The sequence below is a fragment of the Solanum tuberosum genome, unplaced genomic scaffold (genome assembly GCF_000226075.1).
Source record: "Solanum tuberosum cultivar DM 1-3 516 R44 unplaced genomic scaffold, SolTub_3.0 scf00524, whole genome shotgun sequence".
Taxonomy (NCBI): domain Eukaryota; kingdom Viridiplantae; phylum Streptophyta; class Magnoliopsida; order Solanales; family Solanaceae; genus Solanum; species Solanum tuberosum.
In genome coordinates, this window is record NW_006239443.1 from 12,523 (window position 1) to 35,704 (window position 23,182).

General features: G+C 35.4%; 2 protein-coding genes across 3 annotated transcripts; one reads left to right on the forward strand and one right to left on the reverse strand.

Annotated features, from left to right (window-relative positions):
- Window positions 1-207: 207 nt before the first annotated feature.
- LOC107058469 (uncharacterized) lies at window positions 208-1,064 on the reverse strand. Its single transcript, XM_015304210.1, has 2 exons — window positions 674-1,064; window positions 208-305 (listed from the first exon to the last, which is right to left on the reverse strand). Exons 1-2 carry the CDS (start codon window positions 1,062-1,064, stop codon window positions 208-210), a joined length of 489 nt encoding a protein of 162 aa, XP_015159696.1.
- Window positions 1,065-2,910: 1,846 nt separating this feature from the next.
- On the forward strand, window positions 2,911-17,705 carry LOC102584822 (chromatin structure-remodeling complex protein BSH-like). 2 transcript variants are annotated; one of them, XM_006364886.2, is made up of 11 exons: window positions 2,911-3,094; window positions 3,217-3,304; window positions 3,420-3,508; window positions 4,335-4,429; window positions 14,139-14,210; window positions 14,395-14,442; window positions 14,566-14,649; window positions 16,820-16,858; window positions 16,969-17,051; window positions 17,156-17,218; window positions 17,375-17,705. In XM_006364886.2, exons 2-11 carry the CDS (start codon window positions 3,252-3,254, stop codon window positions 17,472-17,474), a joined length of 726 nt encoding a protein of 241 aa, XP_006364948.1. In that variant the 5' UTR covers window positions 2,911-3,094; window positions 3,217-3,251; the 3' UTR covers window positions 17,475-17,705. The 2 variants fall into 2 exon arrangements, with proteins under 2 accessions (XP_006364948.1, XP_006364946.1); XM_006364884.2 differs by having other exon boundaries at window positions 3,236-3,304.
- The last annotated feature ends 5,477 nt before the right edge of the window (window positions 17,706-23,182 follow it).

The following is a 23,182-nucleotide window of genomic DNA, read 5'->3' on the forward strand; positions in this document are numbered from 1 at the left end:
CAACTTCTAAAGGGCATAACTCGCTCATACGAACTCGGAATTGAGCAAACTCGGTGGCGTTGGAAAGATCGTTCCACAAGCTTCACAACCATAATTGGAACTACTCCTAACTCATCCTGAGCTGGAAGTTATGACTGCCCAAAGTTGGCCAAAAACTTACCTTTTCAAATTTCAAGCCTCTTCTTAGCTATTTCAAATTATCGGATGTTACAATATGCCTAAAATCACGCCTAAATCCAACGAAGCTGTTGGAAATTCGATTCGAACATCCAAACCCCGAATGTTGATCAAAGTCAATCCATAGGCTAAAATTTTACAAATTTCCAACTTAGAACCTCAAATCCACTCCAAATATGAAACCTACAACTCTCATAAACCAATTTCCACATTCCAGAATGGATGGAATCGAAGGAATAACATTCATAGACTCGAAAATCCAAAAGACACCAAAATCACTTCTTAACAACTTAGCCTTTCAAAACTCTAAAATTTCCATAATTCACAACTTTTCACTCAAAATCAATTCCACAATCCATTCAAAAATGACTCGAGGTCAATATCGAGAGAGGAAAAATAATAATTTTATGAAAAATTCCAAAAATAACTTTTCGATCATTACATTATCCATCACTAAAACCATGTTGGTACTCGAACATAAAATAAAAGAAAGTACCTGAAGCCTCGAAAAGATGAGGATATCTGGCACCTATGTCAGACTTCTTCTCCCAAGTTGCCTCACCAACTGAATGGTGCTTCCACTGCACCTTCACTGAAGCAATCTCCTTCGTCCTAAGCTTTCGAATCTGCCTATCCAGGATGGTTATAGACTCCTCCTCAAATGACAAATCTGGATCCAACACAACTGAATCAAGAGAAAGCACATGAGAATTATCTAGCACATACTTTCGAGGCATGGAGATATGAAACATATGATGCACAACTGACAAGCTAGGTGGCAAGTCAAACTTATAAGCCACATTTCCCACTCGACTCAAAATCTCAAAAGGGTCGTTGAATCTAGGGTTAAGCGTGCCCTTCTTCCCAAACCTCATCACACCCTTCATTGGTAACACTCAAAGCCAAATCAAGCTTAGGACCTCTGAAAATTCAACCAAAACCTCTCCTACGACTAAAATCATTCCTTGAATCCAACAAAACTATCGAAAATCCAATTCGAGCATCCAAATCCCGAATATTGACCAAAGTCAAACCAAAGGCTAAAATTTCACAAATTTCCAATTTAGGACCTCAGATCCACGAAAAGACTCCGAATCTGAAATCGATAACTCTCTTGGAACCAATTTACATATTTTAGAACTAATGGAATCGACAAAACTCTATTCCGAGACTCGAAACTCCAAAAGACACCAAAACCCACTTTTTAACAACTTAGCCTTTCAAAACTCTAAAAAATTTCGTAATTCACAACTTTTCACTCAAAACCAATTTCAAAATCCATTCAGAAATGACTCGGGATCAATATTGGGAGTGGTATAATGATAATTTTATGAAAAAACCAAAAATGACCTTCTAGGTCATTACATAAAAATTAAGATTATTAATTATGTGAAAATTTATGTATTATTTTATATAGATATTAATGATGTATAGAATTATTATTCATGTATTAGTTATTTCATATTCTCTTTTGTATAAAATAAATACATAAATTCCCTCATAATTTATACGTATATTAGGTATTATACATGAACAATTTATCTCTTAACCAGCCATCAAACATGGTATAAGTAGCAAAATAAATTAAAATTTGCATAACTCACCTTCAAACTAACTATCAAACAATCCCTCCCATGTTAAAAAAAAAACTTAATTATTATGTAGATAACTAAATCACTTAGGAGTCGTTTGGTAGAGTGTATTAGGAAATATAATGCATGCATTAGGTGTGTGTATTAGTAGTACCTTGTTTGGTACACTTTTTCTTGCCATGTATAACTAATGCTTGCATTAGTTATACACTCCATTGTGTATTAAGTTGTGTATTACTAATACCAAGTAATTCTAGGTATTAGTAATACATAGCATTTAACACTTGCATTAAGATTAAATAATTACAAAACTACCCTCATAGCCTTTTTAAAACATTTCCTAACATTTTCTCTTTTTTTCATTTTCTTTCTTTGTCATATGTTTTTATTTTTATTTTTATTTTTATTTGTTTTTCAATGTCTTTTAATTTGTTGGTGTCTTAATAGACTTTATGGCCTCTTAAATATCCTTTTTTTTTATAAATAATCTAATTTCAACATAATTTAATAAAAAAATTTACTATTGTGGCGATAAATTTGATAAAAAAATTATTTGCCAACTTTTCACAAAAACATTTTGACTCAAATAGTACAACTATTTAATATTATTTTTGAAAAGAAGAAGAAGAGGAGTTAATGATGTTTTAGCAGAGAACTTTGTTGCAAGGGAGTGTAAAAATAAATAAAGTGTGAAGGGTATTTTTGTAAACATATATTTTTAAATAAAAATTATGCAAGATTTGTTATTTCTAATACATCAAATCAAACAGTGTATAAGAAATAATGTTTGCATAACTAATGCAAACATTACTAATACAAGCACTACTAATGCAAGCATTACTAATGCACCCTATTTTGCATTATTCTTATACACTCTATCAAACCAAACGATCCCTTAAAGTATGTCTTTTCCATTTCAATTTGTTTATCCATTTTATTTTGATTATCCGTTTAAAACAACATGCACCTATCTCTTTTTATCAATCAACTCCTTAATTTTGACTTTTTGGACGGCATGTTTAAGCATATAAAATAAAAGTATATTTTGATATATTAAATATATTTTTAATTTAATTTAAGACTATGAGATTTAAATAACCGCAGTTTATAAATATTTGATTTTAATAATACATCCAAATTTCTGAACGGGAAAACCAATTTCAAATGGTAGTTTCGTTATGTTTTTCTCCGGCGACGTCCTCCGCGATTTCCTCCCGCCGACATCGTATTCTATATATGATGCTTGTATTCAGTTGACAGAAAGCCCTAAATCCTTTTCGCAATGTGAAGTGTCAAAATAATAACTGTGAATTTGCTCACAACAAGTTAAGATGCATTACTATTTGCTATATTAATTCTCAATCTGAATGTTGTAATTACATTATCTAAGTTTATTAGTTGCAATTGTTGTATAGAAGAAAAGCTTAGCCAGATTCCTTTCTTTCAGATTATGTTTTTGTTTTCAGATTGAAAGAAGCAGTGATGAAACCCCCTTCGGCATCGGGTTCACTGAAGAACCCAGTGAAGTTCAGACTGTAACCGTCTTGTTCATCTTTCTCTTCCTTTCAATTTTAATATACATACATACATGTGATGGTATAAGAAATGATTTGTTCCTAATGTTTAACAAAAGTTATATCTATATTACAGGCCAACAGCCGAGAATCTTGTACCTATCCGTCTCGACATCGAAATTGATGGTAAAAGATTTAAAGATGCTTTTACTTGGAACGCAAGTGGTAAGCTTTCATCTATTTGGTTTTTAACATTTATGTAATACAGGAAATGATTTCATGCTCCTGCATTGTACCCTACTAAGCAGTTAGCTGTTTTCTTGCAACCATTATTTGATGCTTTTAGTTAGTTCCCGATCAAGGTTCAAATCTTTTATTCTAAATGCTGAATGTTACCACAGCTCACTTGTACTGTCCAAATGAAAATTTTGGTTTCTGATAACAATGATAAGAAATAATTAATGAGCAAATTTTGTGAACAAGTTGGGTAAACATGCTAGTTCCAGGTAAGGGATACAAAACAAGTGACTTTTTCATTTGGGAGGTGCTATGATATTGAAGGCAATATCTGGAAAATAGTTGGCGAACAATGGAATTCGGGTCCATGGCTTTTTATTTTTATTTTTAGACACTAATAACTATTTCCAGGTGACTTTACAGTGCTCTGAAGACTTCACAAGAAAAGTTAGCAACCTAAGGGATGCTCTGGTGTGTTCAAAAATTAAAAATTGGATCTAGGGTGCTTGATCCTTGAAAATGGCTTTATAACTGATGACCTTTGCTGAGTGCTATCTTGAAAAACCAAGAGTAATGTTATAGGGCTTATGTTCTGGCAAAGGATAGCTTGAAACCTCTGCAAACTCTGATATTTGATAACTTTTGTACTAAATTGCTTTTTCCGATGTGATGCTTCGTATACAAAGCCATAGATATATTGTCTATATAGTGAATGGTTCTGTTGATCACTTTTAGAGAAGGAAAAATTGTAGTTTACTTAATATCACCTTGAACTGACCAAGCTGCTGCCCCTCTTTGAACTTCTTAATTACAGATCCTGACTCAGAAGTGGTGGTGTTTGCGAGGAGAACTGTGAAGGATTTGAAATTTCCTACTGCTTTTGTCACTCAGATTGCTCAATCCATCCAGGTAATTTATAAGAAGTCTTAAATCGGAACATGTTATATGCACCATTCCGTCATCTTTCTTCCTGCTTAATAGGTTAATTGGCGATTAGATCTATAATGCGAGTTGTTACTTGATTTCTACTCTTGTCCTTGCTGGTTCAAATCAACCAGCCTTCTTATAAGTCTTGTGGCCTCTGGCCTGAGCTTTTGTCTTTTTTTTGAGATCACTGATAGTGTCTGTTCTGGAATGCTCTTCGTTTCTTCTTAGAATTTATTTATACATGCTGAAATCAAGATTCTCCTTCCTCTCCCCACATGCACAAATTTTGACAATCTTCAATTCTTCATTCTTCAGTATCAACAAGCAATTTCTAGTCCAAATAATGTCATCACCTTCCTGAGAGATTCTCTTGCATAGAGCCTTTTAAAAAAAGAGATTTTCTTGTATTGAGAGAACCCTAGGTGATTCTTTCTATCTGCCTAAGCTTTTGCCAATAGAGATACCGACACCTGTGCTGGTGTGAGGTAATAGGTACCGACGGAATAGTAAGGCGCGCTCGAGCTCGCCTGGACAACATTGTCATAAAAAAGATCATATTTTGTAGTTGATATTCTTATCCGAAATCTAAAATCCATCACATTGTATACATAACATCGTGAACCTTGAAAGTTGTGAAAAGACCTAGAGCCTCTATTGCTAGACATGAAGGAATCTGACTTTTAGTGATGACGTCCATGAAGGGAAACATGTTGCGTTGCTGGGAAGGCAATGTCATTTTGATGGGAACCAACATATACAGATCTATCATTGTTGTCAAACTGGTGCCATATGATAATTCACCAAATGTGCGCAAGGGCAGAGAGCATATAAGTATGGAGAAAAACTCAAACTGCTCATTTCTGTAACTTCAAAGTCATATGGAGGATTATTTTTTTCAATTATTTGGATTTCCTTTTAGAGGCAGGAAATCTTATTCCTCCCTTTGAGATGTTTGTAAGTTGCTGTAGAAGAAGCTAATCTTGATCCGATTTACAAAGAGAATAAGGAAAATCTCCGGACTCCGATATTGAGATCATGATGCATGCATTTTTGGAAAGGGCTGATAATTTGAGATGCATCAATGTTGTTGGATTAATCCTAAACAAAAATTGATGAAAGTGATTGAGAGCCTAGCAAGCCTGCTTCACAGTAGGCCAAACATTTTTGTATAAAAAGCCAGATTGAAATTGTCAGAGCCCTGGAACCTTGATTTATACGCGTAGCCTCATTCGTTGGGAAGCCCGGGAGGGCATTGAAGCGATCTACTTGCTTCCTCTGGTAGTGCTATGAAATACTTGATAGACACTCAAAATTTCCTATGTGATCACTTCTCTCCTTTAATTACATTGCTAATCACTCTCAACGTATCTATGTTACTGTACCTATTCTTTTTTTAGAGTCTGGAACTTTGATTATATGCTCATTCTCCTTCTTTGGAAAAGGCATTCGAATTGATCTCCTTCTTACTCTAGTAGTGCTATGAAATACTTGATAGACACTCAAAATTTCCTATGTGATCACTTCTCTCCTTTAATTACATTGCTAATCACTCTCAACGTATCTATGTTACTGTACCTATTCTTTTTTTAGAGTCTGGAACTTTGATTATATGCTCATTCTCCTTCTTTGGAAAAGGCATTCGAATTGATCTCCTTCTTACTCTAGTAGTGCTATGAAATACTTGATAGACACTCAAAATTCCCTATGTGATCACTTCTCTCCTTTAATTACACTTCTAATCACTCTCAACGTATCTATGTTACTGTACCTATTCTTTTTTTAGAGTCTGGAACTTTGATTATAGGCTCATTCTCCTTCTTTGGAAAAGGCATTCGAATTGATCTCCTTCTTACTCTAGTAGTACTATTAAGTACTTTATAGACACTCAAAATTTCCTATGTGACCACTTCTGGCTCCTAAATTACATTGCTAATCACTTCTAATCCATAGAAGGAGAACTGGGGCTCACCAATGCTGGAAGTAATGGCTGCTACTGGTTCGTCTCCATAGCCAACTTTAAATCTGTAAAACATGATAGTGAGGGTGAGTCTACCATTCCAGTGAGTAAATAGCCATCCATAACTGTTGGTACAAGAAAAAAAAATGAAACAAAAAGAAAGGTAGTGGCCACTGTTGTATCTGATTATGCATATTCCTAAACTTAAATTGAATGTGACGATGTAATGATCAGCTTGATGTCATATTGGCCTTTTTTCGATTATAAATATTTGGTTTGGGGAGGGGGATTGTTTTGTTTGTTCTAAGATTGGACAAACCCTATCACAGCACTTTGTGAGGGAATATAGGCTTTTATCCAGTTTCACTTTGATCTATTAGTGTTTCTTGAATGAAAGTCTACAAGTTCAATTCTTGTAGCATTTTGATGCAATCTATTCTTCACTTTCACAGCATTACTTGAGTGCCCATGTAATGCTTGACTTTACCAACGCATTTGAGCTAATTCGTATGAAAAATGTGTAGCTAATTGGTGAGTAACTGGCGGCTGACTTCCTTATTCAGGTCAAACACCATTATTCAGTTGTTCACCCTTCCCTCCCTAGTTCTTTTGTATGCAGTCCAGTGGAGTTACCCACAAACCACAACTTGTGGCCAGAAGTACTCTACAACACCAATGTATGGAATAAAACCATCAAATTCCTTCCAAATTCTTAAACTAAGTGCATATATCTCAACCTTAGGCGGCACCAAGTACCCACCATCACCACGAGCATAGGTCATCCTTAGTCTTCACAACCTTGTAATCTCTCGTTTTAATTGCAAAGCCAAATCCAAAGAAAGACATATAAGTCCCTAAGTTGTCACAACAAAGAGGAGGCTTTGGGAGGGTGAGACATCTGCCTACCATAGAAACGCAGTTCGTAGGGAAGAACAAGGTGTTCACACACGTGGAGATAGCCTTACATACCATAGTGATGATGAAACTGAATGAAGAACCTTGGAAGGTGAACCCTAGCCTTGGTGTTTCTTGATGTTCTTGAGTGTAGTAGGAATTTAGGACTAAATGAGCGGGTTTAATTATGAAAACTGATTTCCTACACGTTTAGGGCCATTTAGATAACTCCCCAAAGGTTTTTAGGACAAAAATACCCCCCCCCCACAAAAAAAAGGCGAATTTTGGCCCAGGTTTGCGTTGGCTTCATGTCACGGAGTTGGTAGACAAAATTTTACTCAAGTGGATAGTGAGGTCCGCTTCCTTTCCGTGATGCGGACCTGATAACGGACTTGTTAGTCAGGTTGGAGTGTCTCTAGTAAATTAGCCACAACTTTTTACTCCGGACTCCGATTGACGAACGGTTGGTGGCGTTGAAAAGAAGACTCGTAAACCTTTAATATGATAGGGCATGGTCTAATGGCTCACATAACTCTTTATAATCCGAGAGATATTGTCATTTCAAGTTGACCCTTATATTAACTCATATGAAAAACTTAGCCGATAGAAATGCTTTGAACTTGACTTGGTGTCAGAGGTCCCCGATGACCCTAAACCACATTTGATACACTTCCCATACATAGGAATGAACCTTAACACACATGTACAAGTAGGATATCACATGGTTTAATTTGATACGTTCACGACGAATGGTTCGAATCCTTAGCATAGAATTTGTGAGGGTGTTACAATCTCTCTCTCTTAGGATCATGCTTCCTCGAATGATGGTCAAGCTAGGGTAACCAACTTAAGCGATGAGCTAAACTCTCCATCAAGTTCATTAACTTTTGAAGGAATACACAAGGTGCAAACTTAACACATGGATTAAAACACTCAAACACAAAGTATAGGTATGGAGTCTAAAATTAGAGAATGACTCTTACCCTTCATTAACATTTGAAGGAATACACAAGGAGCAAACTTAACACATGGATTAAAACACTCAAACACAAAGTATAGGTATGGAGTCTAAAATTAGAGAATGACTCTTACTATATGTCTGACTTTTGAACTTGCCTACTAACATAGATATAACTGGTTCATACTAAGAGTTTGGAACTCAACTAGAGCACACATGGCATGAACATTCACATCAAACTACAAGACAACAAATTGAGACATGGAGTTTCTAAGGATCATTATAGGAAGAAAGCTACTACCTCGAATGTTCTCATTGAAATGTCTCACAACATTCTGGGAAAAGAATCATGGACATGATTTGTGTGATAAATTTGAGTATGAAGCACTAGTAGGGTATGAGTATCTTAGTCAGCTAACATGGGTTCATAAAACATGAATGATATAGATTTGAACATGTCTCGCCCTCTATATGAAGTTATGTGACATGAAACATGGAGACCTTGGGCATGAAATAAGAATAGGATTACTATGCCCTAAGCGATATGACTGATAACTTTTAATCTTAGCAACACTTCCCAACTATATAAGTAAATATAGGTCTAACTACTCGGTTGAGAAAACTTAGCCTACTTTGGCACCAAACAGTTACTGCAGAAGTCGGATCATGAACCTTTGATCCATTTATGAAGTTTTAGCTTGTTCTCAGTCTAAAATAACAACACAAGTACAACATAAATCACAATTGACCTAAATATTCTCAGAGTATATCCAAATCCCAAACCCTAGGCCAACCTTATAATTATTCCACCCAAACTAGGGTTTTTCCACTATTAATTCACCTATATGACCAATTCCATGGTTATATTAATAAATTATGGTAAATAAATAAAAAACAAATGTGTTATAGAAAACCCAATGTCTTACAATAATAAATCCTCATAAACCTAGATTTCCTCACCTTAGGATGAATCCAAACCCTCCCCTAGGACCACAATTACCTTCTCTGAGGCCTAGGAATCGAATTACAAAAGTAGTGGATCAGATTGCTCACCTTTACGAAAATTCATGATGAATATCTGCTGAAATTTGCACAAAGTCACACTTTCTCTTCTCCAAAAATGAAATCAGGCCCCCAAGGCCTAGCTCAAGTGGCAAAAGGTGGAGGATTTGTGGCTTAGGTCGCAGGTTCAAGCCCCACACCATGCAAAGCGAAGCCCGGTATTTAAGTGGAGAAGGGTAGAGGGGAGGGCCCATTATCCACCGAGTTTAGAAGGCTGTGATTGGTCCAAAGGGCGGGTCACAGACGGATTTCTCGGTTATCAAAAAAAAATAAAAATGAAATCAGAATAATGAGCGATTTTTAAGACTTTTTCTACATTAATTCATGAGTGACCCCGTTGCAGCAGCCCATTTGAGCCCCCAATCCCGCTATAACGGCCTAGACCGACCACTTTTTTCCTCCGCTATGGCGGCGTAAAACCCACTATAGCGGCTTGCACGGGATAGAACCTCAAAATAGCATATTTTGCAACACACTTCAAATTCCGACGTAGTTAAACCGACCTCTTCACGCCAAGTTAAAAATTGGGAGTTCTGCTTATCCGAATTCGATTTCGAAAAGCCTTACAGACTCCTTATTATCTTAGCTAATAGAAAACCAATTTAAGTTTAGACATTTTACCTCATCTATTTTTGGATTGCCCTAGACCTCACCTTGCTCAGATTTCGTCTGAGACTGGCCTTGCCCAAAATTTTCAACTTACTACTTCAAAAGTTTTCCAATTTTTTTCACCAATGGTTTACTCATAATGACCGGAAGGGGCTGTTACACCAGGGGCATAAAAAGAGTCGTAGGGATGGCAATGGGGCGGTGTGAAGCGGGGGCGGGTTTAACTTAACCCGCAAAATTATTAGTCCTCCCCGCCCCGCATAGCGAATTCAATATTCTGGAACAATACAACGAACTAAATTCCAATGAGGACAATTTATTTTGGAATCTTGACAAGAAAGGAAGATTTATAGTGGGTTCAGCTTACAGAAGGTTACAAAGAGCAAACTCACATGATGGTAGTTGTCCTTGGAAGATGATCTTGAAAGTCAAGATACCTTTCAAGGTAGCATACTTTACTTGGCTTCTACCAAATAGGTTACACTCATCCACGACAATCTAATGAAAAAAGGTTTTCTAATTTGTCCTAGTTGCTCTTTTTGTGAATGTAAAATTGAGACAATAAACCATCTCTTTCTATATTGTAGAGACTGTGAAGTTATGGAAGATTTTCTTTAACTTAAGGGGCATAAGCTGGACTATGCCAAGGAGCATAAATTTTAGCTTGTTGGAATAGAGAAGGAAATCAGTTAGGATACAGAGAGATGGAAGATTGTCTCAGCCTGCATTTGGTGGACTATAATATGGATGGAAAGGAACCAGAGATGTTTTGAAAACAAGAGCTACTCACTGCAAAAATTGAAGATGAACTGTCTGGTCCTTTTCTTTTTTTGTTGTAAACATGAATATCCTAAAAAAGAAGGGGATATTCCTAGTATTCTTGATAATTTGTGATGTAGTAGTAGTTTTCTCTTCCTTGTATTTTGGCGGCAAGTATTCCTTTGTTCATAATTCAAGTTACCTTTCTAAAAAGAATCGTAGTTCATAATTCTAGGGTTCATAAAATAATAATTTTCCAGAACTCAGGTCTACGGAGGAGCAACATGCAGGATGGCCCTGGAGGATGATCTGGAGAACAGAAATTCCCTACAAGGTGAATTACTTCACATGGCTCTTGGCAAAGCAGGCAGTCTTGACACATGAGAACTTAAACAAGAGGAAACCCAATCTACGCTCTAGTTGCTATCTATGTGAAGAACAGGTGGAGACAGTCAACCATCTCTTTTTACACTGCAAATGGACTGATCAATTGTGGCAGATGTTTATCCAAAAGAGGAAGATTAAGTGGACAAAGCCTGGGAGTATTATAGAAGTCCTACAATGCTGGAACAGGGATGGAAATGCAGGAAAAAATGAGAAGAGATGGAGGATTGTCCCAGCTTGCATTTGGTGGACAATTTGGAAGGAAAGGAATCAAAGATGCTTTGAAGGAAAACAGAACAATATCCAGAAGATAAAGACTAATTGCCTAGGGCTTTATTATTTTTGGTGTAAGCAAGTAGTGATAGGAGATGCTGAAAATGTGTTTATTATTGACTGGTTGTAACTAGAAGATCCTAGGAATGATGTAAGTAAAACTTTTTGGAGGGGGACTACACTTTGATGTAGTATACCTGTGGATATATAGAAGTAATGTTACCTTTCTCAAAAAAAATAGATGATATAGATCAGATTATAGATTTGATAGGAAATCTGTAATTATCCCTTTTAGGAGGTAGCCAGCATACATGCGGAAGAATTTAACCTTACCAGTTTCAAAAATAAAATAAAATAAAATATTGCATTAGTATTACGGGAATTATATTTTTGCCTCATCCCTCCACCCCAAGCCAAACATTGTTCTCTTATGTATGATTTTTTGGAGGGATATTTTTCCTAATCCCTCCCACCAAACGAGCACTCTATATCGAACAAGAAAACTTTATGTCTTATACCAACAACTAAGAGAGGTTGTTGTTATTGTTTCTTTCCTATAGACTTTACATCGCTTTTCTTATTAACTGCTATGCTTTCTTCATTGTTTTCTTCTTCTTTTACTAGCATCAAGAAACCACTAAGAAACTATTAAAAAGTCATTAAGAAACCATTAGACTTAGTTGTCAAGATATAAACCGTTACTTTCATAATTATTCATAATTTCATGGAGGAAATCTTGAAAAACTCATGGATTAAGAGTTATCAAGAAATTGAAACACTTTCATGGAGAGTTCTCAAGCTTTCATGAAGACTCAAGAACAATTCAAGAAAGTGGGGTTTGAAACCATCGAAATGTAGTTCATGGGGAAGAACAAGGTGTTCCTACTCGTGGAGATAACTTTACATATCTTAGTGATGAAATTTGATGAAGAACCTTGGAAGATGAACCCTGGCCTTAGTGTTTCTCTTGAAGTTCTTGAGCATAGGAATTTAGGATTGAATGAGAGGGTTTAATTATGAAAACTGATTTCGTACACGCTTAGGGACATTTGGATAACTCCCCAAAGGTTTTTAGGACAAAAATACCCCCTAAAAATAAAAAAGAAACGGCAAATCTTGGCCTAGGTCCTTGTTGGCTCTGTGTCACGGAGCTGGAAGACGAAGTTTTACTCAAGTGGACAATGAGGTCCGCTTCCTCTCTGTGATGCAGACTTGATAGTGGACTTGTTAGCCAGGTTGGAGCATCTCTGGTAAATCGGTCATAACCTTTTACTCTAGACTCTGATTGACAAACGATCGGTGACGTTGGAAAGAACACTAGTAGACTTTTAATTTGATAGGTCATGGGTCATCTAACTCATTATAATCCGAAAGATATGGTTGTTTGAAATTAACCCTTATATTAACTCATGCAAAATAAACTTAGCTGATAAAATACTTTGAACTTGCTTTGGTGTTAGAGGTCCCTTATGACCCTAAACCACATCCGATACACTTCCCGCACATAGGATTGAACCTTAACACACATGTACAAGTAGGATATCCCAGTTCAATTTGATACGCTCACGACGAATGGTTTCCTTAACATAGAATTTGCGAGGTGTTACATATGTGTAATGAGTTGAGGTCTTCCCCCGTAGGGAGAAGCTATCTTTGCCATTTTGCTTTCATAAATAAATTATCAATACATTTTGATTAATATATATTCAAGATATTTAAAATTGTTCATAAAAAATATTATATATATATATATATATAGAAGTTGTCGGTTCGGTTATTTCTTTGGGTTTTTTTTGTACACAACCAAAACAAATATTATCAATTTTTAAAAATGTAAAACCAAACCAAACCCAAATAAAATCGGTTTATTTAATTGGTTTGGATGATTAAGAACATGTACAATAGAGCCAAAACTCGAGTGGGGACAATGGCAGGAGACTCGGAACACTTTTGAGCCGAGATGGTTTGCATAGGGATCAACTCTTAGCCCGTTATTATCTGCCTTGGTGATAGATGAACTGACGTGGCATATTCAGGGTGAAGTGTCATGGTATATGTTATTTATAGATGATATAGTATTGATTGATGAGACACACGACTAAGTTAATGATAGGACGGATGTTTGGAGATAGACTCCGCAGTCTAAAGGGTTCAGGTTGAACATGACTAAGACAGAGTACTTGGAGTGCAAGTTGAGTGACGTAACTCCCTAGGCAGATCTGGATAAAAGACCAAAAGGCTGTTCATAAGATGTTAACGTAAGTCTTTTGTCTATTACAGAATAGTATAATTTGGAGAAACCTCAACAAGTATTCTGGTTGTTATTTGTTCACTGATCTTTAAAAAAATCCTTTATGTCTGCATTTGGTGGTCTATATGGATGGAGAGGAACCAAAGATGTTTTAAAAACAAGAGCTGCTCTATGCAGAATTTGAAGCTGAATTGCCTGGTTCTTTTCTTTTTTTGGTGTAAACATGAATATCCTCAAGATGCAGAGGATATTCCTAGTATTTTAGAGTTCTTATGACCTCCATAGGAGTTCTTTTCCCTTTGCAACTTTTGGATGTAAGTATTACTAGAATACTCCTTATGTATTCTTTTGTTTATAATACAAGTTACCTTTCTCAAAAAAAAAAATCCTTTATGTCTGTTATTCCTTTTTCTGGATAAAAACTTGGTATTGCTCTAGTGTTTGCCGACCTCTGTTGCAAAAGGACTGCTTAGGGTACATGCTTCTTTTTCTGTTGTTTCCTGTAACTTAAGTCTTATTGGTTTCTCCTTTTCCAATTTTGTAGTCACAATTGATAGAATTTCGGTCATACGAAGGACAAGATATGCACACTGGCGAGAAAGTTGTTCCTATCAAGGTTTGTCACATTTGTTTTTGTTGATATTGATGACATTACGTTGAAAGATTATTCATCCCAAAAAAAAAATTACTGTGAAAGAGACCTATCTTACTGACTTTGGTGGTCTCAACTGCCGAGGGTTCATCATTTGAATTAGGTACTTGTATTTATCTATTTCCCTTTCTTTTCCGGGCTCATCCAGCTTGATCTCCAAGTAAATCACACAGTTATAAAGGACCAGTTTTTCTGGGTAAGTTGTTGGATGTCTCATTCTTCAATCTTCATCTATCTTGCTTTGGTATGAACTGTGATCAAATTAGCAACTACTCTGCCTCATTTGTTGCTAATACAAAGAGAAATAAAATAATTTCAGGACATGAACAATTTTGAGGGTGATCCTGAAGAATTTGCACGGACATTTTGTGAAGATATGAAAATTGAAGAGCCAGAAGTTGGAGTAAGCTCTATTTATTTCCTTTCTGTTGGTTGAGAATAAAAATAGTGTTTGTGTTTCCATCTCATAAAATTATCATTTGTTATTGCATATTCGTTGTAAGTTTGATGTTCATCATACTGATATACTTCTAAGTTATGGGGTGATGAAGTTAAAGGGGGTGCCCTTCTATACTTCTTTTTCTTCCCATCTCTGTTTGATTGTTTTTTGGGGTTAACTAGAGTGTATATCAGCCAGCCAGAGACAATTGTGGCACCAAAAATTTAGTCCTGTGCTCTCAAGATTCAACATTCAAATTCCATGATACTTCCTCATCTCTGATGCGAAACTGAATATTTTGGGTTTAATATTTGCAACTTGTGCAGATAAAATTAACCTCCCTCCTATTTTGCTACAATTAGGAAGATCTTTCTGTAATTTGTAAATGGGGGAGGATTGGTGAAGGGGAATCATAGAATTAAAATTCCATTAGGTCTCATTATAGTCTCATGAGGGATATTCTAGCAAAATGCACAGTTCCTTAATCAAGAAAGTGACCTAGTTTTCTTCAATGCTGAATTTATTTGACAAAATATGCTGTCAAATAATTTCAACTTTCTTAGACCATTGACAGAGTATGAGAATATGAGGAATTTAGTAACTTGGTTTTAGAGAAGAAAATAGTTATGTTTGGTGTCAAGTGGGTAATACCTCCCAGTGTTAAGAGCATATTGATGACATGGCAACATAAAAAAATGATAAGAGTATACAATCTGTTTGGAGAACAATCCCTCTTTGTTTTTTATGGACAATATGACTGGAAAGAAATAGGGTCTGGTTTGAAGGGGAAAGACAACATATATCCAGGACTAAGAATAGATGTCCTGTAAATATGTATTTATGGTGTACAAGGAGTATTAAGTAAAATATGGAGCAATGCATGGAATTCTTAGAAGGAGATGGGAGATATGTGGCTGAATGTTGGTGATAGATGCTGTTTTTTTGTAATGTGTACCATCATGGTTCCTTTTCTCAATCAAATCTTACCTTATCAAAAAGATATTGGGAAGGTAATGAATAATGTAGGATAATAGGTCTTTAACCTAAAAATATAGACAACATATTGGGCTTTGCTCAAAAGAGTACTCTAGAGATCGTGTTCCACACAGGAAACAATTACTATTGTTATGTTTTTACAATGTTCTTGTCTTGTAATTGCTATATTTCATCCTTTCTTTCCCCCAGTCTCTTTTTTGTTGTACTGGTCTTAGGAAAAGATTGCTTATCTTGACACAACTGTGAGAAGCCAATGTTGAGCGATTTGCCTTGAACTTACTTACTTTTTATATTGTCAGAGTTTAATAGCCCCGTGATTGGAATTGGACGAACAAACACATACAATTAAGATCTTTCATTACAATTACAGCAGAAAGATATTGGGCTGTAAATTGAAATAGCAAAATCATAAAGATAAGTTGCTTGGACTCTCCAAAAATGTTGCCACACCCGTGTCGGATCCTTCAAAAATACACTATTTTTGGAGGATCCGACATGCACCCGTTGACATTTTTGAAGAGTCAGAGCAACATAGTCTTAAAGGGTAATCATGCATTAGGGATATTAAAACCTCTCGATATTGTAGGCCTTTGTATTTATGTGTTAAAAAATCTATATATATGTTCATGTATAAGTAAACTCTGGACATATAAGAGTTCCATATTGAATCTCATTAGATAAAGGATCTTTTGTCTCGTGGTAGCCTGCTCCAGTCCCCTTAAGAAACTTTCATTATTGGGTTAACCATAGAGAGGGAGGGCAGAGCTTTTGATTATTTCATGTTGTCAAAGAGTTGAACAATTGGTTTCTAATGTTGTCAAAGATTTGAACAATGAAAATAGATAGTGAGTGCCTGATTCTTACTTAGCTCAAATGAGATTTTGTCCCAACATTATCCCATCAAGAGAATTTTTTCTGTAGTGTAGCTTCTTGGAATGCACTAAATTGTAGTTGTGTTACTTTCTCACTTTTTACTCCTACAAAACAATCATGGGTAGTTACTTTCTTTAATACCCAGTGTTTTACTTACATCCTAAACAATCTGTTCAACTATGTGAGACTGTCATTTTTCAGTATCCTTTTTATTTTAAAAAACTGGGTATACTTTCTTCTTGATAGTTGTCTCCTTTTTTTGTAGCCTGCAATTGCCATAGCAATTAGAGAACAACTTTATGAGGTGAGAATATATCATTCATTTTGTTTCTACCTGGATTTCTACTATGTGTTCATAGTTGAAAGCCAGCCACTTCAAGGTCTTTTGACTATTTTTGGCATTTAACTTTTCAGATTGCAAAGCAAGGTGTTGCATCCGTGAGAGAAAGCAGGACAAATAAGAAAGGACGCAGAGGAATGGAACATCTCTCGGCCAGGTTAGTGTCATTGAGCTATGCTGTTTATGTTGATCTTTGGTCAATCAAATCACAGACACATTATCCTCGGTACATCTCTTTCCTCATAATTATCTTTTTGACAGTAAAGTAGGTTCGCCTGCACTGGACCTGGGGAAGCTATTCGACCCTGATGGAAGTATCCAACGGTACAACTCTTGCTTTTTCTTAATATTCTCTCACTGAATAAAAAATGAATGTCAAATCGAAATGAGGATTCTTTTCCATATGTATTTCAATTCAATCGTATCTCATCAGCACATCCAGTTTTGAAATTCATTCATTTCAAATGTGACTCTTCTCAGGGGAAAGAGTGAATGTGATGCATTTGAACCAATTGTCAGTCACCTGTCAAATGAAGAGGTGGATGCCCTCGAGGCTAGAGAAGAGAGGCTTCCTCGGTGATGCAGACAGTGTCTGTTGGAATGGATATCAGCAGTTTAAATGAGAAATTGTTTTTAAGTTTTAGAATGATGAAATGAAACTAGTTCCTAGTAAAAGTATAACCAAAATCCAGTGTTTTAGATAATGTTCAGTTTTTTGCAGTGATCTGGAGATCACAGTTACTTCTGTTTCTCAAAAGAAAATATGGAACAGTACTTCTGTGCTAATTTATTAGTACCTGTTTCTCTACTTCTATGGAATTTTTGGATTACAAAAGGTTGAAACAAATTTGTTGATGGACTGGGACACCTGCGTGCTGTACCGTCAATGAGTTTGCGAGTTCATTGAAGAAGAACTTTCAACAACTGTTGATCTATATTTATTTTTAAACGCAGGTACCCCAAATATCATTTTTCACTCATGCTTATTTTCAATGATGATGATTGAGTTTTTTCAATCAATATCAACTTTCCATTATTACATATTTTAACTCATACTTATTTTGAAAAGTGATTTTTGAAAAAGTGTTTTGGAGAATAATAATTTGTGTTTGGCTAATTAATCAATTTGAAAAATATTTTGATAAAAAAAATTTCTGCAGTAACTAGTTGTCTTAGCTAAGAGTCTAAGGGGTCGTTTGGTACAAACATTGATAACACAGGGATTAGTAATGTAGAGATTAGTAGTGCATAGATTATTTTTTGTCAAGTGTTTGGTTCATTGCTTTCCACTTAATTTTGTGTTTGATTTAAAACTCTACAAAAAAATTCTTTCCTATTATACCCTTGTGTTATTATGAGTAGAGCCGTCAAAAAGGGATTAGCCCATGGGGTCGGTCCGACCCAACCCGTTATTGAGGTAGGGTTGGGATAGAATTTTACAAGCCCGTTTAAAACCGGGGCTTATAAGCCCAACCCTTTTAGGCCCTTAGCCCTTGAGGCTCGATTGGGGCCGGGCCGGGGTCGGCCCATGGGCCAAATTATTTAATTTTAATTAAAATAAATATTAAAAAAATAAGAATTAAAAACTAGAAAACCTAAATAAGTGTTTGTGGAGTTTTTCTAAGGAGCTTACCTCATGAATTTCTTTATTATTTAGTTTTGAATATAAGACTTGGATGGTAAACACTATTTATATTATATATGATCGAATGTTTTATGGCTTGAACAATTAATTAGTTTCTTGATTTTATTTAACAAAATACTTTAAGTAATTATGTATTGCTAACTAAAGTTTTAGTCAGAAATGTTCTTTAGTTTACTAGTTTGTTTTTCAGATATTATTTACTTAAGAGATTATTATTTTTTCTTTAAATATTTATTGCTAGATTTTTTTTAGAATTATTGAAACAATGTTACTGTTTGTGACATTAATTTGACATAAAAAAAAAAAGGGCTGGCCCGCCCCAGCCCTTGACCCTTCTGGGGTTGGGCCGGGTTGACCATTTTACAGCCCTTTGAAATGAAGAGTTGGCCCGTCCCAGCCCATCAAATTCTTTGGCCCGCGAGGCTTGGGCGGGGTAGGGCTGGGCTGGCCCGTTTTGACAGCTCTAATTATGAGATTGTTTATTTCATGTAATTGAGTCAAGGTAGATAACCACCGGACAATATATTTTTTTGTAGGATTTTCTATTTCATTTAACTAGTTAAGTTAAATACATACATACATACATACATACATATATATATATATAATTAATTTTGAGGTATGATGTACCACTAAGGAGATCCTTGATGGCATGGTGTTGGTCAAATGTATCTTAAACTTAACATAGATTTAAGACTACTTATATTGTTCAATAGCTAAAGCTTAATATAAAAAATAGTTCAAGTGGTTAATCGACGAACTACATTGAATTAAAAAAAAAGAGAAAAAAATACTAGTGAAATCATTATATTACACTAAACAAATTTGGAGAATTAAAAAGAACATTTCTAATTATTTCAATATAAATAAATAAAAATCAAATTACAAAAGAAAATTAGAATAATGAATAAAGGGATAGTTTTGTTATTTAGGGATCTTATCCAAGGTTTAACAAACCTTGGATTAGTTATCCCTCCATTTCCTATGGATAAAATAAGACTACATGTGGTGTATAAGCAACCCATGGATTAAATAAAATAAGAGAAAATACATAAAAACCCCTCTGAACTTGGCACGAAAACTTACTTTAGTACTTAAACTACACGGGTGTTTATATACCCCCTTAACATCTTTTATGTGAATTATTTTCAACCCTCCGAACACCAGCCTTGTGCGCGTGTTGTTACAGCTTAGAACGGTGCGTTAGTCATCTTTTAACATTTTTAAAAAATTAAATTTGCCCCCCCAACGGTAATATCCGACCCATTACCCATTTGAAGAACAATCTTCACTTTTGAAGAACCCTAAATACCTCTTCTCCCTCACCAACCCAATCATCCAAAAAATGGTGACCTAATTCATTATTTTTGAATCTTTGAAGGAATTGTTCTTCAAAATGTAAGATTCAAACCTAAAAGTTGAATCTTTGAAGGAATTGTTCTTCAAAATGTAAGATTCAAACCTAAAAGTTGAATCTTTGAAGGAATTGTTCTTCAAAATGTAAGATTCAAACCTAAAAGTTGAATCTTTGAAGGAATTGTTCTTCAAAATGTAAGATTCAAACCTATTCTTCTTCATCTATTATTTTGATTTTTCTTTCCTCCCTTTTTCTTATTTTCTGTTTTTTCCAGATTCTCGTTAATTCTTGCACAAAATTGTAGCACACAATGCGATCAATTAATTTGACAAATCTTTGTATGGAAGAAGATGATTATACTACGAAGAAATTTTTTTATTGTAATCATGGACTTGTGGTGCGTTTGAAAACATCTTGGACTTCAAATAACCCCAGAAGAAGATATTCGTCATGTCCTTATTATGGGGTAAAGATCATTTTTGTTTAAATTTTTTTAGCCGATTAAGAATTTGATTAACCACTAATTCCTTCATTTTTTTCATTATTGAAGGGTCCTAGATCTTGCAACTTTTGGTGTTGGAAGGATAAAGAAAATATTGACCCGATGTCGAAATTTGTGATTCCTAAACTAATACAGAAATTGGGTGAGCTTGAGAATATAGTAGAATCCTCTCAAACCTCAGCCAACTACATTTTGAATTGGTTTGAGGTTACTGAAGAAGTTGAACAAGTCCGGGAGATTTCAAACAAGATGATGATTGTCTAGGTATGAAATTAAAAATGTTGCAAGAAGAATGCTGAGAAGATGAAAGTAATGCAGAATGAATGGAGAAGAACATGACAGAATGTGATATTTTTTGTTGTAGCTTGTTGTTGTGTTGTGGTTATAGCTATAAGCTATTGGTTCTGGGTGATATATATGAAGAAAGGTTCAATGAAGTTACCTTAAGTTGTTGATGTAGTGAGATCAATGTTGGTGTAGTGTAACATTGTTTATGTTGTAATTAATTAGGTGCAAGACTTTTTTGTAATGAGTTCTTCTTATTCTCTTAATGTAATTTGGTGGTTTGTGTATTTGTTTGTGTTTTATTTACAACTGCATTCACTAAATTGCAGTCACAATTGCATAATTGTACACATAAAAGTAATGCAAAACTGGTTGCATAATTGTTTCAAAAAGAGACAGCTAAAATATCAAACTAATGCAGTCACAACTGCATAACTGTTTCAAAAATAAACATAGATCAAACTAATGCAGTCACAGTTGCAACATAATTGTTTCAAAAACAAACAGATCAAACTAATGCAGTCACAGCTGCATAATTGTTCCAAAAACAGCTAAAATATCAAACTAAAGCAGTCTCCATATCAAACTTCAGCAACATTAGACTTTGTTCTCATTCTTTTGTTTTCTCTCATCTCTTGAAGACCTTGTTGAGTTACAGCAGCCTTTCCTTTCCATTTTAAGCCTGATCTTGGTTTATGATGCCCAAGATTTCCAGTCACTATTGAATAGTTCATAGGCATTTCAGGCTAGATTCACAAAAATATGTTGTCTTAGATGCTTCATAAGTTAAAATTTTAAAGTGTGTAAATAATTAAGACAACTTACATTGTGGATTGTAAAACCACTCTGTGTATGCAGTATCCCCATTCCAACCATTCTTGGCCTCTTCCCTCCTCCAGTAGCACCAGGAACATCAGTAGCAGTAACAGCTACACCAGTTCCTCTTCCCCTTCCAACTACACCAGTTGCAGTTCCTCTTCCCCTTCCAGCTAAACCAGTTCTAGTTCCCCTTCCAGCTAAACCAGTTCCAGTTTCTCTTTCCCTTCCAGTGGCACCAGAATCATCAGCAACAACACCAATCCCTGTTCTATTACCAGTTGCAGTTCCTCTTCCCCTTCCAGTAGCACTAGCTTATAACATAAGTTGATCAACAAAAATATTAGACTGATTAAGATGTAAATTAACAACTAAATGAATTACTATAAACATTACTTGTTTTGTAGAACCTCTTGGTCGACCTCTTCCTCTCTTTGTGCTTGATTGTGATTCAGTTGGTGCTCTAGAAGAACCAACACTTGACCTTGTTGAACTAGTCTCACATCCTCTCCCCTTTCCTCTTTCTCTGCATGTATTAGCTTGATTATTCAAATGACAACCTCTCTTATTATGACCCTTTGCATGACAAAGACTGCAGGTTATCTCAACACCTCTCTTGGACAATTTTCCTGTTTTGTTTTCATTATGCTCCTTTCTCCTACACTTTCTAGGCCTTCCTGGTAGTGTTTTTATAACAGGTGGTATAACAGAAGGGTTGGTCGACTGTGGCCACATTTTCATGTTAGTAATTGGTTGAATGTAGTGACTATAGACCTTGAGATAAGTCTCATTGCTATACCAATGTGCAACATAGTTAATGGGCTCCAATTTTTTAAAATAAAGTGCAACTATAACATGGCAACAAGGTATACCTCTTAGCATCCAAGATCTACAAGTACATGTTTGATTGCCTAGATTCACAACAAATGTGTTATCCCAGCTGTCTTTAACCTCAAAGCCATATTCACCATTCCATTCAAGGTTACACTTCATTGACTTTGTTGTGTTCTCTGTCAATACCTTTAGGGCCATTGGAGATATGTTTGTTATCCAAGTATCACATAACTCCCTCAATTGTCCTATTCTTCTCATCAATTTGATCCTTATTTCTTCAAGCATTGTGATGATAGTTTTATGTCTTGGCCCCAAAATCCATGAATTAAAGCTTTCAGCCATGTTGTTGTCAACACTATCACAACAGCTGAAAAACTTAAAGTATAATTTAGACCACCTCTCTATATTGTACCACAATAAGTCATCACATATTCCAGTGCCTAACTTCTCCATATGATCCAAATTTCTTTTCAATTCTTGTTCGTATGTAGATTTGGCACATCTCCAAAAACAATTTCTTCTTTCAATGCCTTTCCAATTCTTAGACCAGTTGGCTAGAACATGTCTTTGCGCACATTCTTTGTTCTGCATTTGGCAGAAGATCTTGAATAGCTTTGTCAAGACTCTTTAACAACAACATTTAGAATAACATGAGATCTAACTTAATGAATAAATGAAAAAGAAAATAAAAATACCTTATGCATATCAGTAATGGTTGTCAATTCTGTTCCATCTCTTAGCTCAAGATCATGTCTTACAAGCTTGATAGACCATTTCCAAATAAATGTGTTTTCAACCTCAACAACTGCCCATGGTAGCATTTGGTTGTTCCCATCCTTACAAACAGCC